Genomic DNA, 24,387 nt, shown 5'->3' on the forward strand with positions numbered 1-24,387 from the left:
AGATTTGCCTATATTATATGACAGACAGATGTGTCCTCAGAACTTACCATGTACTCCATGTTGGAAGCAGGAGGGTAGACCTGACCCCGCAGCTTGTTGTGCAAGTCCAGGATAAGGTGCATGTCTCCCTCGCTGATGGCCCTCTTACCTCTCGACCTGGCCCTCCACCACTCCTCATCCTTGTCTCTGTACTGGTCCAGGATGGCCTCGAGTTGTGTGGAGTTGGTGAGGACCATGGCCAGAATGCTCTGGCTCAAATACAGCAGCAAGCTTGCAGCTCTAATCAAGCCCGGGAAAGGAGGAGACGTCTTCATGACGAGAATTACTGCAGCTGAAGAAAGAATTCTTTTTTCCCTGCAAAACACAGAGTGTATATGTAAGCAGAATAGCTCGAGTTTGAATTTCAGCTTTATTCATTCTGTTCATTGGCTGCATATGAGAAGAAAATTCCCAAGCAGCTGTATACATATGTAATGCTGAACCAATGCACAGGTCAATATAAGCTCATTATTTTGTAATTTTGAAAAATGATTGAGTCTCAACATCCATGCTAAGCATTAGCATTTACATCAGTGTACACATTTTTTTTTCTTATTGGCAAGCTTATATGGACTACAGCATCTTTATAAGAGTCCACCTTGAATCTGTCCTCTGTCACAGTTTAAATAATGCTGTAATTATAGGGAACTTCACTTCAAACTGTAAAGCTGCTTTTCAGCAGTCTGAGTGCATCTCCAGGTCACTGCAATCACTACACACAGAAGGACCAGTGTCAACTGAGTTTTCACACGTTATGTCACAGAGCACGAGATTTGGTGCGCATGCGTGAGTCACTGGACTGTACACTGTTGAAAGAAACAATTTGTTAAAACTTAAAAACTTCTTGAGAAAACAAGCTGAGGTAACTTTGTAATGCTTTAACTTGTCCCCTCAGGTTCAGTCAACTTAAAATTTTCAGGCAGCCTGGAAACTTTTCAAATTTTAATTTTTTTTATAGAAAAATGGATTCAATTATACCAAGCATCTTTTGATGATCCCTCAAGGATTAAAATACTCCAGTTATTGCTTTTTCATTCAAAACTAGTTCTAATAACTTCACCAATTTAGAGATATAGAAAGTATTTAAAATTGTAAAATAGTTAAATATTTAAATAGGAACACTTTTCTGTTAAAATTAACTATTTGCTTTACCTCAAAAAAGTTAGTGCCTGGGCGTCCTTAAAACTTTAAGTTGACTGAATTTGAGAATGTAAGTTGAGGTAATTTTGTAATGATTGTCTTCTCAAGTTCAGTTGATTTAAAAATGTAGGCAGCCTGGGCACTCACGTTTATTATGTTAAAACAAATAGTTGTTTTTTTTTTTTGTTTTGTTTTTTTTTACAGTTTATAGACTTAATTGTTGAAAACAAAGACACATACACACACACAAAGGTCATAAATAATACTACAGTCAATTTTATCGAGCAGTAATGTATTCTGAAAGTTTACCTTTAAATTCCGCCAAACTAATGAAAATACGGCTCAGGTGCAGTATTCCAGATGCCAGAACGCCTTTAGATTATTGCAGGGTGACAGTTTTCCAGTCCAGGGAGCCTCTAATTCCACCCATCACATGAAAGAAATGCAGGCAATCGCTTCTCTTTCCCACTTATCATCTGCACTGCTGGAAGAGAGAGAGTTCAGAAATGTCTATAGGTACCTGTTGAATTCCTCAGCTGGCTCAGTACGCTCCTGGCTGCATGGGACCGCTGCTCATTTTGCGTTTATATGCCAAATTTGCAACGCAGAGGACCACGCCTCCACAAACCCTCTGGCTCCCCCTTACACCGCACCCCCCCACACACACACGCACACACAGACACACACACACACACATCTGTTGGAACTCCAGGGTTGATCTATTTGAGGAGGCACCTGATTGCACTAGAGGTGACGTGAAGGTAAACTTGTGGATGTTATGAGAGTAGCCCGCTCTTGTTACAAATATTGCACATTTTGCATATTCCAGGTTTTTTGTTTAACAGGAAGACACTGTCCAAACTAGTTATTGGCAGCAGAAAATAGGCAACAGTCTTAAGATGTAGTGAAATGTCCAAGGAACTGAGGCCATGCAAAGATAACCCACATTTTTAAGTTGACTGAATTTGAGGAAACAATTTAAGTCATTACAGAATACCCAAACTTATCTTCTCAAATTCAGTCAACTTAAAGTTTTAACACCCCAGACATTTACTTTTCAAGCTTAAACCTGTTGATTTTAACAGTGGGTTGCCAAAAAAAAAAAAAAAAACACAATGCAAATAAGGACTCCTAAGGATTAGGAAGCCAACTTGCATGCAAGATTTCTTTTCATATTGTGTCACTATAATCACTCTATGTATTCTACAGGTGCACAGTTTGCAGTCATATCTATGTGGTGTCCTAGCAAAAAAAAAAAAAGTCGAATATTACAGTAAAAATTATTTTCAAAAATCTATCAAACATCCCTGTGTTGTATTCCTTTCAGGGCTGAACCTGTCCGAGATCAAATCAGGTCTTCTGCTTTCCTTGAGAATGGCGGCAGCAGCAGCAGCCAGCAGGGTGGCCAGTATTCCCCTGCGGCATGACCACAAAGCACTGATTCATCTGCCTTTACATACACTAGAACATTTGTGAAAGTTTGTGGGCTGTGTGTGTGTGTGCGCGCGTGTATCTGTGTTTGCGTGCTCTCTCTTCTCTTGCTCTGCTTCGTCTACTCCAACATACTCTCTTGTGACTCTCCATCAGCATAGAGAAGACAACTTATTTTAGGTACAAACACAAGATGCAAAGAAATATGCAAAACAATGCAAACACCAACGAACAAACATGGCAATGTAACATGCATGCAACAAGTTGCAGCATTAGCAATGCAAAGAGTCTGCTCAGGCTGGACTAGATGGTAATACCAACACATTCCTCATCCCAAGTTGTCACATCTGGCCACTTTGTCACTGGACATTTGTATCTACAAGTTATGCACTATCCTCCTTCATCTGCTTGTGATATTACGGGGGCAACAAAAAGCACAAGGTTAGAATGAGGCAACAACAGCACAAGGCATCCAATGCCAGGAGGTGCACAAAAGCATAGATAGGTAAAGATAGGTTCAGGCAACCATAACACAAGGTTAGGATTTGGTAATAAAAGTCCATGGCATCCAATGGGACTGATATCTTCTAAGAATATATATATAGATATTCATTCATTCATTTATTATCCAATCCCAGCTTGGGAAGCTTGTCATTGGGCGGTATATATACAATATATATATGTGTGTGTGTGTTTGTGTGTGTGTATGTGTATGTGTGTGTGTGTTGATTCCATGAGCTTATAGAGGCATTTTCTTCCTCTAAGTTGTGTCTACTTGCAACAAAATGAGTGATTTCCAAATGATTGAAACATAAAAGGGCCTGCAATCACGGGTTTCATTTCTGTTGACACACAAAAAAATGCAAGCAACTTTATGAAATGCAGACATCATGGGTGCATAAACAGTATCAGCAGCATTTCATTTACAAAATTTGTAATTACGCTTTTATGTTTCAAGGACAGCCTTATACAATGAGAGTCAATAGTTTTATCCCAATTTCAATAAGTTAAAAACCAGTGTGCTCTTACATGGTGGATAACACAAATGTTTGATCTCCTCTACAAGCATCTGCTGCCCCCTCCTGGATAAATAATTGATTTCCAGGCTGATTTAGAGAACTAATGTAAAGAAAACTAATGTACTGAAAATGAAATCAGTTGTGTGTCTGTGTACAGATGTTTCATTTTCCTTGTCATTTCCAAGTCCAATAATGGTCCATCTGACAAAGAGTTCAGAAACCCTAAAAGTACTTCTAAGAATAGAGTGGTGAAGGGATGATATATGTATTTTTGTAGGCCAACCAGGAAGTAAGCATCGCACTGGTTCCTTCGTCAAAAACCTTATGAGATTTTTAAATGGGATTTTCAGTTATTTTCAGTTATAAGCTCTGTGATGAACACAAGTTTATGAGACTTACACGCTTTGTTCAGCGTGATAATCTTTACAGATGAACACCACTTTTGTGTGATTTGAAACATAAATTCAATCACCAGAAGCAAAAAGCTATTGTTAGGCTATATACGAACTACATCGTGGTCGCACAACTTAAACGTCACCACAACAAACACTGTGAAAACACAATCGAAAAATATTATAAACAGATAAATGTACAAGTTCGAGTGCGAGTCTGTAAAGCTGTAGGTGTAACGAGTTTCTGTGTTCACTGTGATGATGTCTAACATCCCTGACAAACAGTTAGTCACCTGTTAGTAACCGCCTTTTTTAAGACGAGTAAAAACTTAAAAGTTCAAAAATCGGGTTTATGCGGGCACATTTTATCTTGCAGAACAAAATGTCTAAATATCTTCAACCCGTGTTAACCGCAGGCCTTATTTAGGGCATTTGACCAAAAACCCATTCAAAAAACCCATAGACTTTTGGAAGAGGGAACCGGGAGTGCTAAGAGGCCAACAGACTTCCACGTTTTAGGACTCATTACTTCACCACTCTATTACGTCATGGAATAAGCAATGAATGTGAATGTGAGGGTTAGGGTTAGTTTTTCATAAAAAAGGTCATAATCAAATGTGATGTCTCAAAATAGAATAAAAGTACAGAAGATATTTTTTGATAAAGCTGTAATCAACAGTGATATGTAAATACAATGTTTAAAATCTTTACCAATTTAGTTTAGCTTGTTAGCATTGCTAACATATGCAAATTAGCAATAAACACAAAGTACATCTGAAGCTAATGGAAATGTCACCTTTTCAAGTAATAAATGATAAACCAAAATACTGGTCCAGTCAATCTGAGAGGGACAAAAAAATATTTACTAAATATCATGACAATCCATCCAATAATCTCTCAAAACAACACCAGTGGTGGTGCTAATTGGTAAAGTCAGAGGATCACAGAGGTCATTAGGATATATCATGCGGGCACCATTCATGTCCAAGTTTCATAGCAATCTTTTATTTTATAATAATGTCTGTATAATATTTTTTAGCTTATTTTAGAATATTTTACTCGGGCCAAAGTAGTGGACGGCCAACTGTGATTGTATGCCACTGATTTCTTGCTAGGCTAGCAGCAGGCTCTGTTATTTTAGCAAACTATTTAATATTTTACACATCCAAGAGAGCAACATTTTTTGTATTCATTTGGATTCTTATATCTGAACACTATGACTTTAGGTTACACATTAACTCCCCCTTCAGCTCTGTTTTGGTGTCTATCATCTACTAACAAAAATATCTGACACTTGAGCTTCTTGATGTGACTTTTCTTTTCTTATTTTGCCAGGTAGTTGTTAACATTGTGTGTTGTATTATTTGGCGCTGGTGATCACACAGATTAGCCAAAGACCGTATATATCACTTATACTGTGATAAACTGTCAAAGACGGCGCTTATTACTATATCACCTATCACATTTAAAGTAAAAAATGACACAAATAAACAAATAAAATAACTGAATAAAGTAAATGACGGGGGGAAATTAAGTTAATAAAACACAGATAGTACACAACTTAACTCTTGTTAAGTTGTGTACTATCTCTGTGATACACATACAGACTATTGTACTGCATGTTTTTGCATGTCTGAAGTTTTCTATTTTTGGATTAATCACATTTTGAGCATGTCTTGAAAACCATTGCTATTTGTGCACTTTATCTCATATGTGTGCGCTTGTAAACCTTGTCTTATGGTAGTTCATTTGTTTTCTTGTCACTTTCAGTCAGGTAGTCATTGTGTCAACATGCATGTCAGTATGCTTTGGCAAGATGAGTAACTAATCAAACATGAGTGCAAGAGATAAGTACAGAACAGAGAGTCGCATACTGCAGGACACAGCTAAATAATAATTAATTACAGATTTGACGTCATGATCCTTCTCTGAATTTAAAAGTAATGTTCAGTGGCAGACTGTCAGATACACACAGGCACTGTTGTGTGGTTGAATCTTTTTCACAGAGGTTGCTCTCAGTCAAATCTCCATCAACCGACAAATTCAAACCAAGATGGGAAATGTGCACTGGCGTGCTGAGGACGCAGCCCATGTGGCCTCTGTTGCTCGAGACATCTGTCCTTTCCCAAACTATAACCCCAGTACTCTTTTCGCTGACATGCTGTTGGTCAACTCGTCCCTTCACCTGAGGAACCACTACACAGCAGTGCAGTCCTCCCTTACACCAACGCAGCTGGAGGATTTCACCCAGGACCTGAGGACCACTTTTGGCAGGGAGGGCAGGGTCACTCTCGGCGGCGTGGGGGTAGTGGCCCTGTCTCTGGCTGTGCTGTTTGACACTCTTGCTAATAAGGTCAGGGGAGAGTGGGTGCCAGAATTGGGGCCTATTCCAGGTTTATTTGTCAAAAACCCAAGAGGATACTACCCACCACATGTCTATACGGCCAGCGAGTACCTGAGACTGGTACCCTACATTGCAAACAACCCCACCAGGATGATAGAGCAGACAGAGTGGTAGGTTCTGTAATAAGTATTTATGTACCTGTACTCTATAAGATCGGTTTGTCAGTATTGAATTTACGTACTCTGTGTCACATTGTGTGGTTTTATTGTCTGTTTATCTCACCAAGGTACCTCAAGCAGCTGGTAACTGAAGACAAATCTTTGGACAAATTGGGAGAAAACCACAAGTTACTGCTGAATGAAGACATCACAGCACTCAATGTGTTTCTGGGACGTGCTTTTGCAGTCAGTTTGAAGTTTCACCTGCTCCGCATCAAAAACATTACGGACAATGAGTATTTACTCAGCGAGAGAACTCCACCAGCTGATATGGTGTTTCATTTAAACTGTGACCCAGAGGCTGCTGACAAAGAATTTTTGGCTGAAGTACAAAAATCTGACAATCATACCCAAGAAGCTTTTAAAAGATGCAAGCCAAAAGGTGATATACCAACTACATGGCTACAGCATTTTGCCCATCTAGTATGGCTTGATGCCCTGTATATGCCCATGTATGAAATTGATAAACATGACGACTTATTAATTGCACAAAGAGGAGATTTTGATCTGAAGGCCCACGCATTCAGAAAATGGGTTGAGTAGTTCACTGCCCAATTTTCCACATACAGCTGAAAAGAAATGGGGCAGTGTCGGTTGGGAAACTTTTTTTTTTTTTTATTGACACATTCACAGACTATTTGAACAGAAAAGGGAATACTTTTAAATATTGTACAAGGAGTACATTTTCCCAAAATCCACCACAATTGGGACAGTGGATGCAGTTAGTTAGGACACCTTGTTCTGGGCTTTAAAAAAAATAAAAATTATTATAATTTCAATGGGAAAAATGCAGTCTAAATTTGAACAATTGTTACTAACAAAGTCATTTGTTAACACATTTTCTTAAGAAAAAGAAACAATTTCTAAAATTGTAACATGTATCAATAAATACTGGGATATGAAAATTGTCTTTCTTCAAACTCTTCATATCAGTGGCACCTATAGGCTCAATAGGTGGGCTACATGTAGCCAGTGTTGGGAAGGTTACTTCTGAAATGTAGTAGGTTGCATATTACTAGCTTTCCTGTTACACTATAAAAAAATACTAAATAGGTTAACTCTTATTTATTGTTGTTGTTTTTTTAACTGATTTGTGTTTGATATGCAGGTCTGTATTATGTCTATGCATTTCTTTACATGGCCTGTGAATTCAGTTTAGCAGCACCTGAAACAGAGTCCATGGGTTATAACCTAAAGCAACTTCATTGAAGAGATTTTATTAACAAATTAATCTATCTTAGCAGTGTAAATCTCACACTGAACATGACATAAAGCATAACATGGGCTACAGGTTAAACCAAGTTAAAGTATTCAATAAGACAACGCCTTTTCTTGTTTTTGTCTGCTCGTTGTTGATTTTTAACAAGTTATGACTCTACTGTGAACCACCCCCAGGTAACTGTTCAAACTGCCCTCTGGAGATCAGACACACATAAGACTCCTGTGCCAGCTAACAACAAAATACAGACAGCTAGCAACACTGTAAAAAATAACATTTTGTTTCAACTTTAAGAAGTTAACTTACAGGCTGCCTCAATTTTTTCAAGTTGACTAAATGTGAGATAAGAATTTGAATAATTACAAACTTACATCCACTTGTCTTCTAAAATTCGGTCGACTTAAATATAAAGAAATACAAAAATTTGAAGTTAAAAAAATATTTTAGCAGCATAATATTGACTGATAGTCCAGAAAATGCCCAAAAAAACCCTGCTTTTCAACCATATACAGTATATTGGTATGTGGTATAACTTAAAAAAATGATGGTATAAGAAAATAAAACATTAAAAAATTTACAAACATGGTATAAATCTGTGACAAAAAAAAATGTGAAGAATGTCAGAGAATCTCTACTTCGAGGTTGAAAGTCAGTAGGGTGTGGCTGGATATGAGCTTGGTAAATGGCATAGGCATGTTTTTTTTTCTAACTTGCTATAAAGGCATTGTCCTAACTGTCCCCGTTTTAACCATCCCCACTGTCCCCTTTATAAACTGGAAACTGGTGTAAAACATAAGGACAGTTTAGTTATTGATGAAATGAACCATAGACTGTATGGACAACATGAAAGTTCCCCCAAAGTGTAACTTCAATCTCGATCGCCCCCTGGTGTCTGACTGCAGTATAGTTCATAAAGCTTGCCACCTCCTTGTTAATGAATGGGCCAAACTAAAAATTCCATTCTAATGTGCACTGTTGTGTATAGTCTGAATGACAATAAAATTGATCTAAAGTCTAAAATCTAAAAGCATGTGCCAAATAAATTTTTTCCCAAAGATTCGATTGATTTGATTTGATTCTACAGAAAGGGGATTTTCCGCCATGATAGCTGTGACAGACATTCTATGCTGTTGCATTAAATGGAGCTGCTTGTGACTGGTCGGACGGGTATCATGGCAGGAACTCCCTATTTGCGGATATTGGTACTGCACAGACTCTGTCTCCCAATGACAGCAAGATGTCAATGCCCATCTCTCAAATATTTTAACTTCCCTTAAACATAGCTGGGGGTAAGTCGGGGAGTGTCAGCCGTCTTTTTTTTTTTGTATAAATATGGATATCTTTCTATATTAACATGGTATTGGATTGTATGTACAAATTGGATATCAATTTATAAATACATGGGGGTAGGAATAAAAAAAAGTCTTTTGAAGTTATTCTATCACTGTTGGGCAAGCATTAGTTACAACAAGATTGTGCATACAGTTGCTACATCTTTACTATTTTCCAGCAAACACTGGTCAGACAGCAAAGCTAGTGAAAGTGGTCCTGATGAGAAGGCAAAAAATTGCAACTTGCACAGTAAATGGAAATGAAAAAGTTAAGTAAAAAAGATTATTTGGAACATCTTTGGAAAACAGATAGTAGCTTCTATACACTATAGACTTAGACTATGATTAAGATCTTATTTTAGCATATTAACGTTGCGTAACGTTAACATTTGCTAATTAGCAGTGAACTCAAAGTACAGTTGAGGTTGATGGGAATGTGATTTTGAAAGAATTGAGTCATAGTGGTCAAATATACAAATGACTCACAATCCAATGTTTACTATCTACACACCTTATCTGACATATGTCCCGCTGGTGATCTCTTGCATAATGTGTCAATCTGCTGGAAGGTTATTTTTTGTTTATTTTTCTTTAACTTTAGCCAGATAGTCAGTTCGGTTGATGTGCATGTCAGTGTACTTTGGCAAAATGAGCAACTGATCAAACATAGGTACAAGAGAAAGGCACAGAGAGTCCCATTTTGCAGGAATCAGCTAAATAATAATTAATTACAGATTTGACGTCATGATCCCTCTCTGACTTACAATGTTCAGGGGCAGACTGTCAGACTCACACAGGTACTGCTGTCTGATTCAATTCTTTGTCCAGAGACTGTTCTCAGTGAGACTTCCATCAACTGACAAATTCATATCAAGATGGGGAACATGCAGTGTCCTGCCGAGGATGCAGCCCTTCTGGCCTCTGTTGCTCGAGACATCTGTCCTTTCCCAGACTACAACCCCAGTCCTCTTCTCCTAAACATGCTGTCAGCCAATTCTTCCCTTCATCTGAGGAACTACTACGTGGAAGTGCAGTCCTCCCTGACCCCCAAACAGCTGGAGGACTTTACTCAGGACCTGAGGACCACTTTTGGCAGGAAGGGCAGGGTCAACCTCGGCGGGGTGGGGGTAGTGGCCCTGTCCCTGGCTGTGCTATTTGATACTCTTGGAAGACAAGTCAGGGGAGAGTGGGTGCCACACTCAGGGCCTATTCCAGGTTTATTTGCCAAAGACTTGAGAGGGCACTACCCACCGCATGTCTACACAGTCAGCGAGTTCCTAAGACTGCTACCCTACATAGCAAACAACCCCACCAGGATGAGAGAGGAGACAGAGAGGTAGGCACTGCAGTCTACACAGTTACTATATTTCCAGGTGTAACACAGAAGAGTATGCAATCAGCAAAAAACAATATTATATTCAGTTTGAGCACTTTAAAATGTCTATCTGTGTTTTTCTTACCAAGGTACCTCAAGCAACTAATGATTGATGAACGATCCAACCAGAACCAGGGCAATGATGCCATCACTGGGGTCAACTTGACGTTTGGGACTTTATTTCAAAACAGTTTGCGTATTCACCTATTGCGTATTGCCAACTCTACAGTTGTGGATGCTATAATCAAGTCTGTAAGAAAACATGAGACTGGAGTTGATGCAGCTCATGTCAGCAAAACCAGAAAGAGACGCATCCCCGCCCCTGAAAACACTGTTATCTTCAACCTCAACTGCGATCCAGAGGCAGCCAGCAAAGCTTTTTTGGCTGAAGTGAACAAAACAACCGACACACAAGAGGCTTTTAGACTGTGTCAGCCATTCAACAGGAACATACCAAAGACATTTTTACATTTTATTGCCAGGCTAGCCTGGCTAGATGTCATCAATGACCCCATCTTTGACTTCAAAAACCAAGCTGAATTACTTACAGCTCAGAGAGAGGATTTTGACCTGAAGGCCTATGCACTTAGAAAATGGGCAGAGTAGGTCATTGGTCAACTGTCCAAATGCATGTCCAAGGTAAAATTCATTACACAATAGTAGTGTATAGTCTATACTAGAGAAAAATTAAAAACAACATTAAAGGAATAGTTCACCCACAAAATGACCATTTGTAACCCCGTCACGTAGTGTTACCTGGAATTCATGAAGATAGCGTTGTTTTCCAACGAATCCAAAAACAGAGAAAATTCATGATGAATTGAAGTTGTGTGTGTGTGTGTCTGCTTCAAAATACCTCTTTATGAACTCATTTATCCAGTTGTATGCTCAGTGCTTCCTAGACACATGCATTTCTGCTAAAACCTCACCATTTAAAATTGAACTGAAAATGAAGCTTATCCATACACTCTCCAAAGCCAAAATTCAATACTAAAGTGTATTTTCAGCAAAAAATGTAATACTGCGTGAGTTGTGTGAGAGTTTGTGAATGGATGTATTGATATAATTTTACTGTTGTGCAACGCAGTCCTAAATCAGTAACTCAATAATTTTCATATAGGCATGCCAGGAAAACAATGTTTTCCAGCTGAATTCAAGCTAAAAAGGCATGACAAATTGATTTAAATACAGTATGATCATTTTATGGGTGAGTTTAAAAAGTGCTCACAGTTGTAACAAAAGGAACTAAGGTGAACAAAACTAAATGAGAAAACAAATCCAGATAATGGTTAACTCAAGCTGTATAGGGTTTGAAAAAAGCAATTTTGGTTATTAACAAAAGGTTTGAGGACACAAAGCTAGAATTACCAAGAAGACAAAGTAGCTGGCTGAATAGCTGTCTGATACTGAACATTTTTGTAACCCTGTATTCCTGCTTGTGAGACTTTCTGAGAACCTTGTTGTTTTGATCTTTTGCAACTTACTGCCCAAGTTATTCTAAAAGTAAATTATGTTTGTTAGGCTCAGTCACATGCATCTATCACTGTTAGGTAAGTGTCACTGTCAACAAGGTTGTGCATGTAGTCGCTGCACCTTTGCACCTTCTGAGCAAATATTGGTCAGAAAGTTGAGCCATGCACAGACAACTGAAATAATAAAGGTCAAGTAAAAAACACGATTTACTGGAACCTGTGTGTGAATAAATATGCTTATAAATAATAAATATGCTTATCTGTCAATTTCTTCTTAGACCATAAGATTGTGTTCCCTTTTTGGTTGTGAACTTTTTGTAAGCCGACGTCTCTTTCCATATTCCGTTTCTTTTCCAGGTCCAATAATGGATCATCTGGCAAAGACTTTAAAGCCCTTAAAATACTCCTCACACTTGCACAATGGAATATGCATACATACACACACATACTGTACATACAGAACTTTTTTTCCTAAGTACGGAAGAACTTGTTTACCAATGTTTACTATATTCAGAGCCTTAATTTAGCATGATACTGTTGCTAACATTTGCTAATTATCAAAATAAAGTACAGCTGAGTTTGCCTTAAATATGATATTTGCAAGTATTTAGTCATAAACTAAACTAAAGTAGGTTCAATACACAAATGATCCTGATTCAAGGTTTACTCCTTATGCACTCCTTATCTGTCACATGTCCTGTTGGTAATCTAATCCTACTTTGTCTGTCTGCTGTTTATTTTTTCCTCTTTTTTTAAAACTTTCAGCCAGGTAGTCAGTGTGTCAGTGTACATGTCAGTGTGCTTTTGCAAGATGAGGAACTGATCAAACATGAGCGCAATAGACAGGCACAGAGAGTCCCATATTAGAGGAAGCGGATAAACAATGATTAATTGAAGAACGTCTAACGTCATGATCCCTCTCTGAATTGTACATGATGTCCAGAGACAGCCTGTCAGACACACACAGGTACTGCTGTCTGGTTGAATTTTTCAAGATGGGGAACATGCAGTGTCCTGCTGAGGACGCAGCCCTCCTTGCCACTGTTGCTCGACACATCTGTCCTTTCCCAAGCTACAACGCCAGTCCTCTTTTGGCTGACATGCTGTCCTTAAATTCTTCCTTTCACCTGAGGAACCACTACACAGCAGTGCAGTCCTCCCTCACCCCCAAGCAGCTGCAGGACTTCACCCAGGAACTGAGGACCACTTTTGGCAGGGAGGGCAGGGTCACTCTTGGTGGCGTGGGGGTAGTGGCCCTGTCTCTGGCTGTGCTGTTTGACACTCTTGCTAAAAAGGTCAGGGGAGAGTGGGTGCCACACTCAGGGCCTATTCCAGGTTTATTTGCAAAAGACCTGAGAGGATACTACCCACCACATGTCTACACAGTCAGTGAGTTCCTGAGACTGGTACCCTACATTGCAAACAACCCCACCAGGATGAGAAAAGAGACAGAAAGGTAGGCACTGCAATCCACACAGTATTTAGTGTATTTATGTGTGTAACACAGAAGAGAATATATACCCCGGGCCGAATCTAAAAAGCTTCCTATTACAGTGCTCCTAGTGACGAAATTCTAAGAAAATTCTTAGAAGTTTGACATTTTAAAAAAAGTTCAAAGTTAAGTCTAGGTCCTGGTAAAGATAAAAGTTAATCGCAAAGCATCATAGCCCAAGAGAACTTCTAAGGTCGAAAAACTTTCAAGAGGAGTTTCTTAACTAGAGGAGAAAATGGCAGAACTGCAGAGAAAGGAGAAATATTCTGCAAATGCTGGATGACAGTGAGTTAATGAAATGCTACAGAGGATGGTAGAGGGATAATGTTTGTGGTTAATCTTACTTGGTATGCTTCCCATTTCCTACAAAATTCAATAACGAACAGAACACCAGAAATAAAGTGATCTAAACACTAAAATATTTAGCAACCAGAAAAATGTTACAGCACAGTGAGATAATTTTCCTAAATCATGACTAAGGACTCTTTGCTAGGAAAATTTCAGGCCCAAAGCTGAAATTTTTTAAGCCAAAGGTTAAAAATATGCACTGAGTCTCCACTATCCACATGAGATGCAAGCAGTTACATGGCCTGCGTAGATAGCTGTGATTATTATAAATGAGAGGAATGACTAAAAACTAAAATGCTTGCTGTGTAGAGAAGCAGTGATAAACAATGTTGTGAGACTCTTCAGTGTGCAGAAACAAGCAAGGTCAAGGGCATGCACATCCAAAAAACTTTTACAGATACTTGTTCAAAAATACAGTGTAAGAATCTCCAATATCCAGCCATTTGAATTGATTTTTCCCACATAGCTGAATTGCGGATAAAATGCTACATCTCTGGGGTTGTAGTCACAAACATTCTAAAAATACTCTCAGAGATCTCCAAACGTAGCAAAAAAACTGTTAGCGACGACTTCTAGCTTAGGAGTGCTTTAGGAAAGGTCTCTGAGCAAGGAAGGGACAGAAACTTCTTTTTTTTAACATATGTGATTGGTTGTCATAGATATGCCGTATTGTTAGTCTGCAAAGTGTGGACACCCTGTGGAAATGAAATGAACTGCGTGACAATATGAAATTGTGAAAGTGCTGTATGTGTGATCACACTGCTGTACTGTTGTATTTTTTTGTTGCTATTTATCTTAGTTTTGTGATCACTTTATTTCCAGTGTTAAAATTCTTCCTCTCTACTCCTGACAGTTTTTCCCCTTATGAGCCCTCTTAAGAATTAAGATGCTTTATGAACATGTTTTATCTTCACTAGGATCTAATCTTAACTTTAGGGAGAAATTCTTAGAAAACATCACAATTCTAAGAATTTTCTTAGAATTTTGTCACCAGGAATTGCTCTTTGCACTAGGAAGCTTTGTTAATATGTTTACTTTTAAAACTTTGTTTAAAAATGACTAATAAATCTACCTTCTAAATCGGCCCCTGATGTGCTGTGTACATGTCAAATGTATGTGAACATGTGATGAACAAATTTGTTTGCTACAACTATATGCATGTACAACATTTTGTTTGTGCATTTTAAAATGTCTTTTTACGTGTGTGCGCTTTTCTTACAAAGGTACTTCAAGCAACTCATGATTGACAAACAAACCGTGAAAGACAACCCATACCTGAGCAAAGACGCAATCATGGGGGTCAACATGAAGTTTGGGAATTTATTTCAAAACAGTTTGCGCATTCACTTACTGCGTATTGCCAACTCTACAGCTGTGGATGATATAGTCAAGTCTGTTAAAAACACTGCAACTGTATTTGATGCAGCTTCTGACCACGGAACAAGGAAGAGACGCACCCCCGCCCCTGAAAACACTGTTATCTTCAACCTTAACTGTGACCCAGATGCAGCCAGCAAAGTTTTTTTGGCTGAAGTCAACAAAACAACTGACACACAAGAAGCTTTTAGGCGATGTCAGCCATTCAACAGGAACATACCAAAGACATGGTTGCATGTCATTGCCAGGCTAGCCTGGCTAGATGTCGTCAACGAGGATGTGTTTGAGTTTAAAACTCTAAAGGAACTTGAATTACTGACAGCTCAGAGAGAAGATTTTGATCTCAAGGCCAATGCACTCAGAAAATAGGCAGAGAAGTTCACTGGCCAACTAGCCAAATGCAGATGAAGAATAAAACAAAAATTTAAATCCAATAATTAACCCACAAAATGATCATTTGCAAATCATTCAGTCATGCCCTGTTACCTCAAATTCATGAAGAAAATGTTGTTGTCCAAAGATTCCAGAAACAGGAGTCATTCTGAATTGAGGTCACTTCCTACTACTTCCACACTGCAAACAACCCCACCAGAATGTGAAAAAACACAGAGATGTAGGTTCTGCAGTCTATACTTGCAGACTTGTTTTAAGAAAATTAAAAGATAAAAAATAATCAGCTATTCTGGAGGGCAGTATGCACAAACATCAATACAGCAACAAGTCAACACGTGTCAGCAAATCCACTTTTATATCTGCTGGGAAAAATGTCCCTGATTCTATGTCTAATTCTATGGGAGACACTGATTTAATGATTGTTGAATTGTGCCTTTGCTGCAGAATTATAATGAAATTTAAAATATTTCAAAGAAACTCAGTCCCCAAAGCTTGCACAAAATGGTACAGCAGTTTTGCGAGTGCAATCTACACTGTTCAATCCAACAGATTTCGGTTGTATTTGTTATGAGACGATTACTTGTAGGTCAAGCAATATTTCAAAAGTTATATGTTAAACAGAAGCTGAATCCTTACCTAATAGTTTCAAGTTGACAGTGTGGACTCGCCAGCTCAGAAGAACGCATCATCACCCCTGAATCCTGCAATTCGTTGTCACTCAGTGCAGCTCCAGGTCCAGCTCTTACTTCAGCCCAGTCCAACACAAACTTGCATGCATGAAATGTTTCTCTAGTTCTTGCAATTCCATTGGTCAGCACTGTTGTTATGAGTTTAAATCTTCCAGAAGGACGGTCAAATATGTCACAGAAATTAATTGGTTTCCCTGTATCTGCTGGCTACCCCTTTGTCTCAATCTGCATGACCTCATGCTGTGTGTTGATGTGTGCGTCGACCCCAGCTATGACACAGCTCTGTTTAGGTATCATCCAGGGCCTGCTCATCCTTTGGTGTCCACCCCTCCTGTGCACACTCAAAACTTTGTACTGGAAGTGTGATTGAAGCGTTTGTTGGTAGTATGAGATGTGTCATGGCTCCAGTACTGGAATGATCACATCTGGGTGACATAAAGAGAAAAAAATATTTGTGAGGATGCCTCTTGTCTTAGGAGCATCAGTAAAATTAGATTAGATTAGATAGACTTTATTGTCCCAGTGGGAAATTTGCCTTGGACTTTAATGTCTACATTATAAAAAAACAACAAAAACAACAATACACACTCAGTAAAAATACTACAATTAAAAACAGCAAATACATTCATGCTTCAACCACACATGCCCATCATGAAATAATGCATGTGTTACACAATACTTTGCTAAACAGCAAGAAAGAAATACAACTATACATAGAGGCGGCCCTGAGGGCTTTAATGGACAGTGGGACAAAGCAATTTTTGAACTGGTTGTGCCTACTTAGGGGGAGTCTGTACCATCTGCCTGTGGGGAGGAGCTGATATTCGGAGTGAAGATCATGGGGTTGTATCTGAGATGATTTTTTGAGCCTGTTTGATGGTTTGTTGAAAGACATCTTAAAGACTGGGATGCTGTCTCAAAAATATGTGGATAAACTAGTCCACACATTTATTAATTCTAGGCTGGACAATTGCAGTTCTTTATTACCAGACTGCTCCAATAGGCTTGATTTAGAATGTTGCGCCACGTGTACTAACGCCAACTAAGGAAAGATTGTATTTCTTTTTTAGCGTCTCTGCACTGGATCCCCGTTAAATCCTTCTGCTAGCTTACATAGTCCTGATTGGTCAGGATACTACTGCTTTATTTCAGGCCCATCAACACCAAAAACCTCATATGCATGACCGCACTATGTCACAAGACAATTTATTGATGAATAACCAATGGCATTAAATATCATTCACATTACTCCCATTAATATAAGTTTCTCAAACAAAGGGGGAAATAAAAGAAAACAGGGAGCATCATCATGCCTTTGATGATTGATAACCTGAACCTTTTCTCATAATTATGAGATCGGGCCTCCAATTGTTTTTCTTTGGTGAATATAATGAGCTTCTGGACAGAGTTGCATTTTGTTGTTAATGTCATCTCACTCTTTATGCCTGAAAATACAAATTTAAAGAGTGTGACTGACCTTGTGGTCATGAGCTGGTGTCTGATGGACGCTGCACCAGATCATTCCTGTTGGTCTTCTTGGAAATCTTCTCGGTCATCTTCAGAGCTTCATGAAGTTCAAAGGTGTTCTCCACCTGAGCCTCTTTGCTTCCTTCAGCTTGTACACTTTGATGGCTTGGAAGCCTTCCAGGATGTCTCACTGCTGCAGATACTACTTCAAAGTCTTACATCATCTTCTGTCAGATCCTCCCGTGTGTTCAAAAGGTCCACTGCCGTCATTGTGGCTTCCTGTGAAAAAAAATATCTGGTAGTTTTGACAACTGAAGGACAAATGTGACACAAATGCTCAACCCCAAATCCAAAAAAGTTGGGTGTGCTGTGTAAAACATAAATAAAAACATCAATTTAAAATACATTTTGACGAATATTCAGTTCATTATAATACAAAGACAAGATATTTTTGCTCAAATCGAGAGCAAAATCGCACTTGTTTCCTGGTCATGAATAGATCTGAATAACTTTAACATGACAAGGGCCATTGTGGACAAAAAAGACACACATACTAAACAATGACTCAATTCAGAAACCAGAAATACCAGTGCTGAAAGACTTAATCGCTGCTGTCATATTATATGGCCCCAAAAGATCACAAATGACAGCAGAGATTTCTCATCAAGGGTGTGTAGTGTTACCTTTCAGGCTGCTCACCTGATAAAGTCACACCCAGATGAGGTCAGAAACAAGTTTCGCCAGCGGTTATGGGCAGTGACAAAGGCTGCCGGTGTCTGCGTTCGTCTGGCTGTCAGCCATTACATCCTCACAATTTCAAACCCAGAAGCGTCAATATGAAGAGCAAAAACTCAGTCTGAGACAAGGTGCTGCCAGACTGTTCGGATGGGAGGAGAAACCGCCTGTAAACTCATGACACCATGCGACACATACAAACTGCATTAACAAAGAAACTGAAATTCATTATCTGACACAGATTTACAATAAATTTGTCTCTTTAAAATCTTTGCTCTGTTTGATACTTTTTAGACATATTGTAATTTTTGAAAAGAAAAAAAAAAGAACTATTTGCCGGCCCCCCTTCAGTAATTCAATTTGTCCCCAGTGGCACTTAAAGAAGCTTCTTTAAAACAACAGATCAAATTATTCATTAACAGAAGGTCACTATGTATTTTTAAATCAGGATGATGTCAATTTCACATTAAATGCAATATAATTCCTTCAAATCATACCATACTGTTACCACTTCTTATGTTTGGGATATGCTTGGGTCTGATTTGCTGAAGTCTGTTTTTACACTGCTGTTGTATGGCAGCTGATAGATTAGTGTGTTGGTATTAGGGATGTCAACATCTACACGTGTAAACGGGTACACGGATAACAAATCATAACCGTTCAGAAAAATCAATAACCGTTTACACGTCATTTTTTCCTCTCCTCCTCCTCGTTCATTTCTCACCAATACTATTTTTAGGGGTGATAATGTTGCCTGAAAGCTTAAGATAATAACATTAACTAACTATACACTTAAATGTTCCCACTAATGCAGTTATCCGCATACATAATAGATGCACAGGTGGCAATGTTACGTTGATATAAAAAAAAAAAAAAACGCAGCCACAGCCAGTGTCGCGTCACTTCAAGTTGACTCGGGGCCGCATGGACAACAAGCAACAAGCGATGAACAAGCGGAGCACCGTGTGGCAGTTTTTCCAACAAACTGCCAGTGGAAATAGTGTTGAGTGCAGGCTATGTCAGGCAAAGCTGGCTTACAACAACAGCACGGGATCCATGCGAAACCACCTGCGATGGAAACACCCGAACAAGTTGGAGGGAGAGAGTGCTGCTGCCGGTGTGGACAGGCTAGCTGTTGCTGTTGCGTGTTGTTGTACATTATATTGTTGGTTGGTGTTCTGTCGGCATTTTCCGACCTGATTTTTTTTTTCTCTCGCCAATTTTAGTGAATAATTGTGAGAGTCCCCCTCTACTTTTTTAACTTTGTGGATATAGAGGTGAAGTTTTTTCCTCTCACTTCAGCTTACTTTGGCTTCTTTTTGAGTTGCTTTCTCTCGCCAATTCCAGATTACTTTCACCATGAGACGGATATTAAAATTCAGACGCAGCTCCCGTTGCAAGAGAGGGATGCAGTTTGCACTTTAAGTTTAAAAAAATATATTGTACAAAAGTGAGCAATAGTTAAAACAATGATTAAAAAAGAAGGTTAAACCTTTTCCAGCTTTCACTTGTACGTTTTCTTGTCTGTCAAAATTGATGATTTTATTTTCAACTCATTTTACTTTCTGTCATAAGTAGGTCTAAGCCTTAAATGGTGAGATGGATTGCCTACTTTTTAAGTTCTGTTCGCTGAATAAACGTATTTGTCCGATAACTAACTACTGGAATGGCTTTGATTTAATGAGATTAGGAGGTATTTGAATGGAGACAGAACCATCTAGTGGTTATATAGCGCAACTGCGATAGAAAAAGATCATAAATCGTGTAACCGGGTACACGTCGGTTAGAAGTCCCGTTTACACGTGTAGAAAAAATTGTAAACCTTGACACCCCTAGTTGGTATTAATAATATCACAGATATTATTCAAACCTGCGATAACTCATGACTGAGTATGCACTTAGTGCACAGACCTGGATACAGATAGCAGAGCAGGCACACACAGAAAGATGTACACATTTTGTCATAAGGACAACGTTCATGCTTACAGAAACACACAAACATTATGTTAAACACATTTAAATCCACTGTATTAAGTTTTAAGTTTAAGAGCTGCAGATTGAGAGGCTGTCACTTTAGAAATAACAGATTGACATAACAACCTAAATAGATAGCCCACATTAACTTGTGCATTCACAATGCATCATTTTCTGTCAGCTTTTGTTTTAACTGAAGCAATAGTGTTGCTTTGTGCTGTAATCATTTTTTAATATTCTTCAAAGGTAGAAGTAGGAGGCACGCGATCGATTATTATTATTCTCACTGTTTTTTTAGGTTTTCCATTAGGAATTAAATAATGAGTGAACGGATGATACAGGAACACCCCAGGGTGACTGCTGTTCACTGTTTGTCATCACTTGATAAATATCCACATACTGACCTTAATGACGACCTCTGTTTGTTAAAGTCCTCCATCTTGAGACGCAAGTTCCAGCTCAGCATTTTCTTCACTGAGAAAATATTGTCAGCATTAAACTTCAGTTTAGTTCCCGCTCTGCCACTGGTTGGAAACACGTAACAACCACCCTCCTCTCTGGGCTTCACCTAACAGGTGTGTGAAGCTCCTCTTTAACAAAACTTTCCCTTCCTTTAACTTTCAGTGCCGAGAGAAGCTGCTTAGAAAGATAATTCAGACTCACAGTGGTCATTCCTCTGCCTCTGAGTGGATTTGGACTCATTCAGACTCAGCTGGACACTTTTTGACATGTGCTGGGATTTAAATTTCCCAGGAAAACTACATCCGGGACACTGAGGTGTTTCAATTGCTGCACAAGGAGGGGGGACTAAAACTCTAGCCAATAAAACAATGAAAAATATTTTAAACATTCTTCCATTGGTGGCTTTAAATTTAAAGCTTGCTGCAACAGGAAGTAAACCACATTCAGGAAGTAAGGATACCTTTTCAAAATAAGCACATGGGTACCTTTCATAAAGAAATGCAGTGCAAAGAGCTTTAAAGAAGGGAATTGCACAACACAAAATAAGCATAAAAATTGGAAAATAAACACTGATTTACACTTTGAAAACTGAGCAAATTTACTTGATTTCTTTTAAAAACACAGGAAGTAGGAAATGAGCAACAAAACAGGAAATGCCAAAATAAATTAATAAATTAAAAAATGTTAAAAAAACAAATAAATAAATAACTGTAAGAAATTGGTGGGGTGGAAAAGTACAAGAATAATACCTGAAATTTGTGGGGAAAATAAATAAAAAAGGAAAAGAAATAAAATAATGATCTGGGGGAAAAAAAGGGAAAGGAAATTTCCTGGAAAAAGTACATAATTTTAAATTGTAATTATAAAGATTATAGATATAGTTTTGTAATTAATTTGTTGCTCATTTTAGGGCTATGCTCATTGCTCATATGCTCAGTTGTTTTTGGAAGGAATCAAACCAATTTACAGGTTTCAAAGAGTTAAGGCTCCAGTATGTTGAATTTAAATATATGAATTTAATGTATGAATATAATATGATCTGTAGGCTTTCTTTAGTGTATGGTCAGTGGAAAGTAAGAGTGGTCATTTTTTCCCCTTGGAAACAAAGAGGAAAGCACAAAATTTCAGCCTCACAATGGAGGTAATAAATCCAATTCAGTCTAAATAAACTTATCAATGTGACTAACAGGTCCACATAAGCACTCATTAATATGTTGCACTTCAGGATGGTAGCAGTGGGATACTAGTGAATATCTGGTACTTAATCTTTGCATTTCTATTTAACAAGACCATGTTTTGTAGCATTTTTGTAATTATATAACTACATTTTTTTAAAAAAAAACAAACAAATCTTTTTGTTTTATTCAGAGTTTTGTTTAATGCCCTTTACATGGCTGTACTCATCACAAGCAGCTGAATGCTGGAGCTGCACTGATGTTCTTCATCAGCTGTTTTTGAAGTTTGAGAGTAAAACGGCTGATTGAGGACAGTCTACCTAGTTGGAGATTAGGATTTAGAGTGTGATTGAAAAAAAAAGTGTAAAATACATTAATTTATTCATGTGATTTAAATTTCTGTTATAACTGGCACAGTGTCTGTTTTATGGGGGCAGATGTTGAGAGAATTACGACAACTCTTATCCCATGACTCTTTTCCTTGGCACTCTCTCCCAGTCCACCTGTGAGTTTGATGTTGTTGGTCAAACTTGCCACATGTTGCCAGATGCCACAACTGGCAGCCTTTTTTAACACAGTTCCTTCCTTTTTGCCATCTAGTCCACCAAATCATACATTTGCATGCACACTGGACACATTTATTTTCAACAATGTGATATGCACCTGAATAAGATCAACACCAAAGATAAACCCTGTCATCTTTAAATTGCATTAAAGGATGTGGGCCAGTGTAATTACAGATTTGACGTCATGATCCCACTCTGACTTTATAACTGATGTCCAGAGACAGCCTGTCAGACACAGACAGGTACTGTTGTCTGGTTCCAATCTTTTTACAGAGACTGTTTTCAATCAAATCTCCATCATCTGACAAATTCACAACTAGATGGGGAACATGCAGTGTCCTGCTGAGGACACAGCTCTCTGACCTCTGTTGTTCTGGACATCTGCCCTTTCCAAATTTCAACCCCAGTCTTCTTTTCGCTGAGATGCTGTCCATCAACTCTTCCTCTCACCTGAGGAACCACTACACAGCAGTGAAGTCCTCCCTGACCCCCAAGCAGCTGGAGGACTTCACCCAGGACCTGAGGACCACTTTTGACAGGGAGGTCAGGGTCACTCTCAGCGGTGTGGGGGTAGTGGCCCTGTCTCTGGCTGTGCTGTTTGACACTCTTGCTAGGCGGGCCAGGGGAGAGTGGAGAGAGAGAATTTCTGACAGCTCAAAGAGAAGATTTTGACCTGAAGGGTGATGCACTTAAAAAATCAGCAGTGTAGTTCATTGGTCAACTGTCCAAATACAGATGAAAAAATGCTTTAAAAAATAAAAGTAAAGTTAAAATTCATTACACTGTAGTTGTTGTCAAACTATCATTGCCCAACAAGTGGCCACTGAAACTAATTCTAAAGAATTGAAAAGAGGAATTGAGTAAAATCAAGACAATTGATATTTCAAGTGGAATATGGTTGGAATGAATCCATGTTATTAATATTACGGTAATACATATTACCATGCTGCAGTTAAACAGTGGATGGTGGTAAAATTTCTTAAGCTTACTCTCTCTAATGAGTTGACTTTTTTGATCAACTTAGTGCCCATGGCTTGAGGGATTGCAATTTCCTTTTGGCACACACACATGCATACACTAACAAACAGGAAAGAAAGTCCACAGTTAAACTCCAAATGTAGACTGTTACCTTGAGTTATAAATTTATTACGTGCAGTATTGTGGCACCTTGTTTGATTTTTCATGCACTGTGCTGCTAGACACTTGTTGTTGCTCACTCACTTTGCAAACTTATTCAGTGGCAGACATCAGTGGAGCAAGATTACAGATTTATTTCAGAAAATATTACCATATTGTTTGGAGGGCAATTTCTAACTGATACCAAACTGATACTACGTACATGTATTTCTATATCTAGACAAAGAGTATCAGTTAGAATTTGCTCTCAGAATACCTTTTCTATGTTTTGTTTGAATCTAAGTTATAGGGGAACCATTTTGGGGGCAGAAATTGACTGTACAGCCTTTGATTTTTAGACCATCTAAGTTTAAAGTTGGCTTGCAACAGCAACCCCCCAACCTCACCCCCCACCACACATGCGCACACACACATACACACACACACACACACAGACACACACACACACACACACACACACACACACACACACACAGTTTTATCCTCCGATTGTCCCTCTCTCTCATAACGTTCAAAAAAAAAAATCAATGTGCATGTCAGTGTGTTTTGGCAGGATGACTTCCAGATCAAACAGTGGTGCAAGACACAGTCA

At 38.6% G+C, this 24,387-nt stretch overlaps 4 protein-coding genes and 1 long non-coding RNA gene across 6 annotated transcripts in view; 3 read left to right on the forward strand and 2 right to left on the reverse strand.

Annotated features, from left to right (window-relative positions):
* The window catches only part of LOC121951074 (cysteine-rich secretory protein LCCL domain-containing 1), a 32,700-nt gene extending 16,222 nt beyond the window's left edge, over positions 1-16,478 (reverse strand). The window contains exons 1-3 of one of the 2 annotated variants that reach the window (XM_088086072.1): positions 16,227-16,478; positions 1,489-1,660; positions 48-354 (exon numbers count right to left, since the gene is read on the reverse strand). In XM_088086072.1, the coding sequence (XP_087942198.1) occupies positions 48-314 (267 nt within the window). In that variant the 5' untranslated portion in view covers positions 315-354; positions 1,489-1,660; positions 16,227-16,478. Of the gene's footprint in view, positions 1-47; positions 355-1,488; positions 1,664-16,226 lie in introns of both variants that reach the window. The other variant, XM_088086071.1, reaches the window with a different exon arrangement.
* LOC121951076 (uncharacterized) lies at positions 5,983-7,488 on the forward strand. Its single transcript, XM_042497272.2, has 2 exons — positions 5,983-6,535; positions 6,652-7,488. Exons 1-2 carry the CDS (start codon positions 6,075-6,077, stop codon positions 7,124-7,126), a joined length of 936 nt encoding a protein of 311 aa, XP_042353206.2. The 5' UTR covers positions 5,983-6,074; the 3' UTR covers positions 7,127-7,488.
* Positions 9,908-12,231, forward strand: LOC121951075 (uncharacterized). The gene is made up of 2 exons (XM_042497271.2): positions 9,908-10,469; positions 10,598-12,231. The coding sequence occupies exons 1-2, from the start codon at positions 10,009-10,011 to the stop codon at positions 11,112-11,114; spliced, it is 978 nt and encodes a 325-aa protein (XP_042353205.2). The 5' UTR covers positions 9,908-10,008; the 3' UTR covers positions 11,115-12,231.
* LOC148188034 (uncharacterized) lies at positions 12,378-18,152 on the forward strand. The gene is made up of 2 exons (XM_088086073.1): positions 12,378-13,436; positions 15,044-18,152. Exons 1-2 carry the CDS (start codon positions 12,913-12,915, stop codon positions 15,564-15,566), a joined length of 1,047 nt encoding a protein of 348 aa, XP_087942199.1. The 5' UTR covers positions 12,378-12,912; the 3' UTR covers positions 15,567-18,152.
* LOC148188035 (uncharacterized) lies at positions 16,569-23,874 on the reverse strand. The gene is made up of 5 exons (XR_015778247.1): positions 21,119-23,874; positions 20,860-20,929; positions 18,446-18,623; positions 17,757-18,025; positions 16,569-16,704 (listed from the first exon to the last, which is right to left on the reverse strand). It is a non-coding gene; the product is annotated as an uncharacterized LOC148188035 (long non-coding RNA).
* Between the last annotated feature and the right edge of the window lie 513 nt (positions 23,875-24,387).

The sequence above is a fragment of the Plectropomus leopardus genome, chromosome 12 (genome assembly GCF_026936395.1).
Source record: "Plectropomus leopardus strain MGB_pleo_1.0 chromosome 12, ASM2693639v1, whole genome shotgun sequence".
NCBI lineage: Eukaryota > Metazoa > Chordata > Actinopteri > Perciformes > Serranidae > Plectropomus > Plectropomus leopardus.

Coding starts and splice junctions, on each gene's coding strand:
- LOC121951076 (XM_042497272.2), top strand. CDS start 6,075: ATGGGAAATGTGCACTGGCGTGCTGAGGACGCAGCCCATGTGGCCTCT. Junction 6,536..6,651: donor ATGATAGAGCAGACAGAGTG/GTAGGTTCTGTA, acceptor TATCTCACCAAG/GTACCTCAAGCAGCTGGTAA.
- LOC121951075 (XM_042497271.2), top strand. CDS start 10,009: ATGGGGAACATGCAGTGTCCTGCCGAGGATGCAGCCCTTCTGGCCTCT. Junction 10,470..10,597: donor ATGAGAGAGGAGACAGAGAG/GTAGGCACTGCA, acceptor TTTCTTACCAAG/GTACCTCAAGCAACTAATGA.
- LOC148188034 (XM_088086073.1), top strand. CDS start 12,913: ATGATGTCCAGAGACAGCCTGTCAGACACACACAGGTACTGCTGTCTG. Junction 13,437..15,043: donor ATGAGAAAAGAGACAGAAAG/GTAGGCACTGCA, acceptor TTTCTTACAAAG/GTACTTCAAGCAACTCATGA.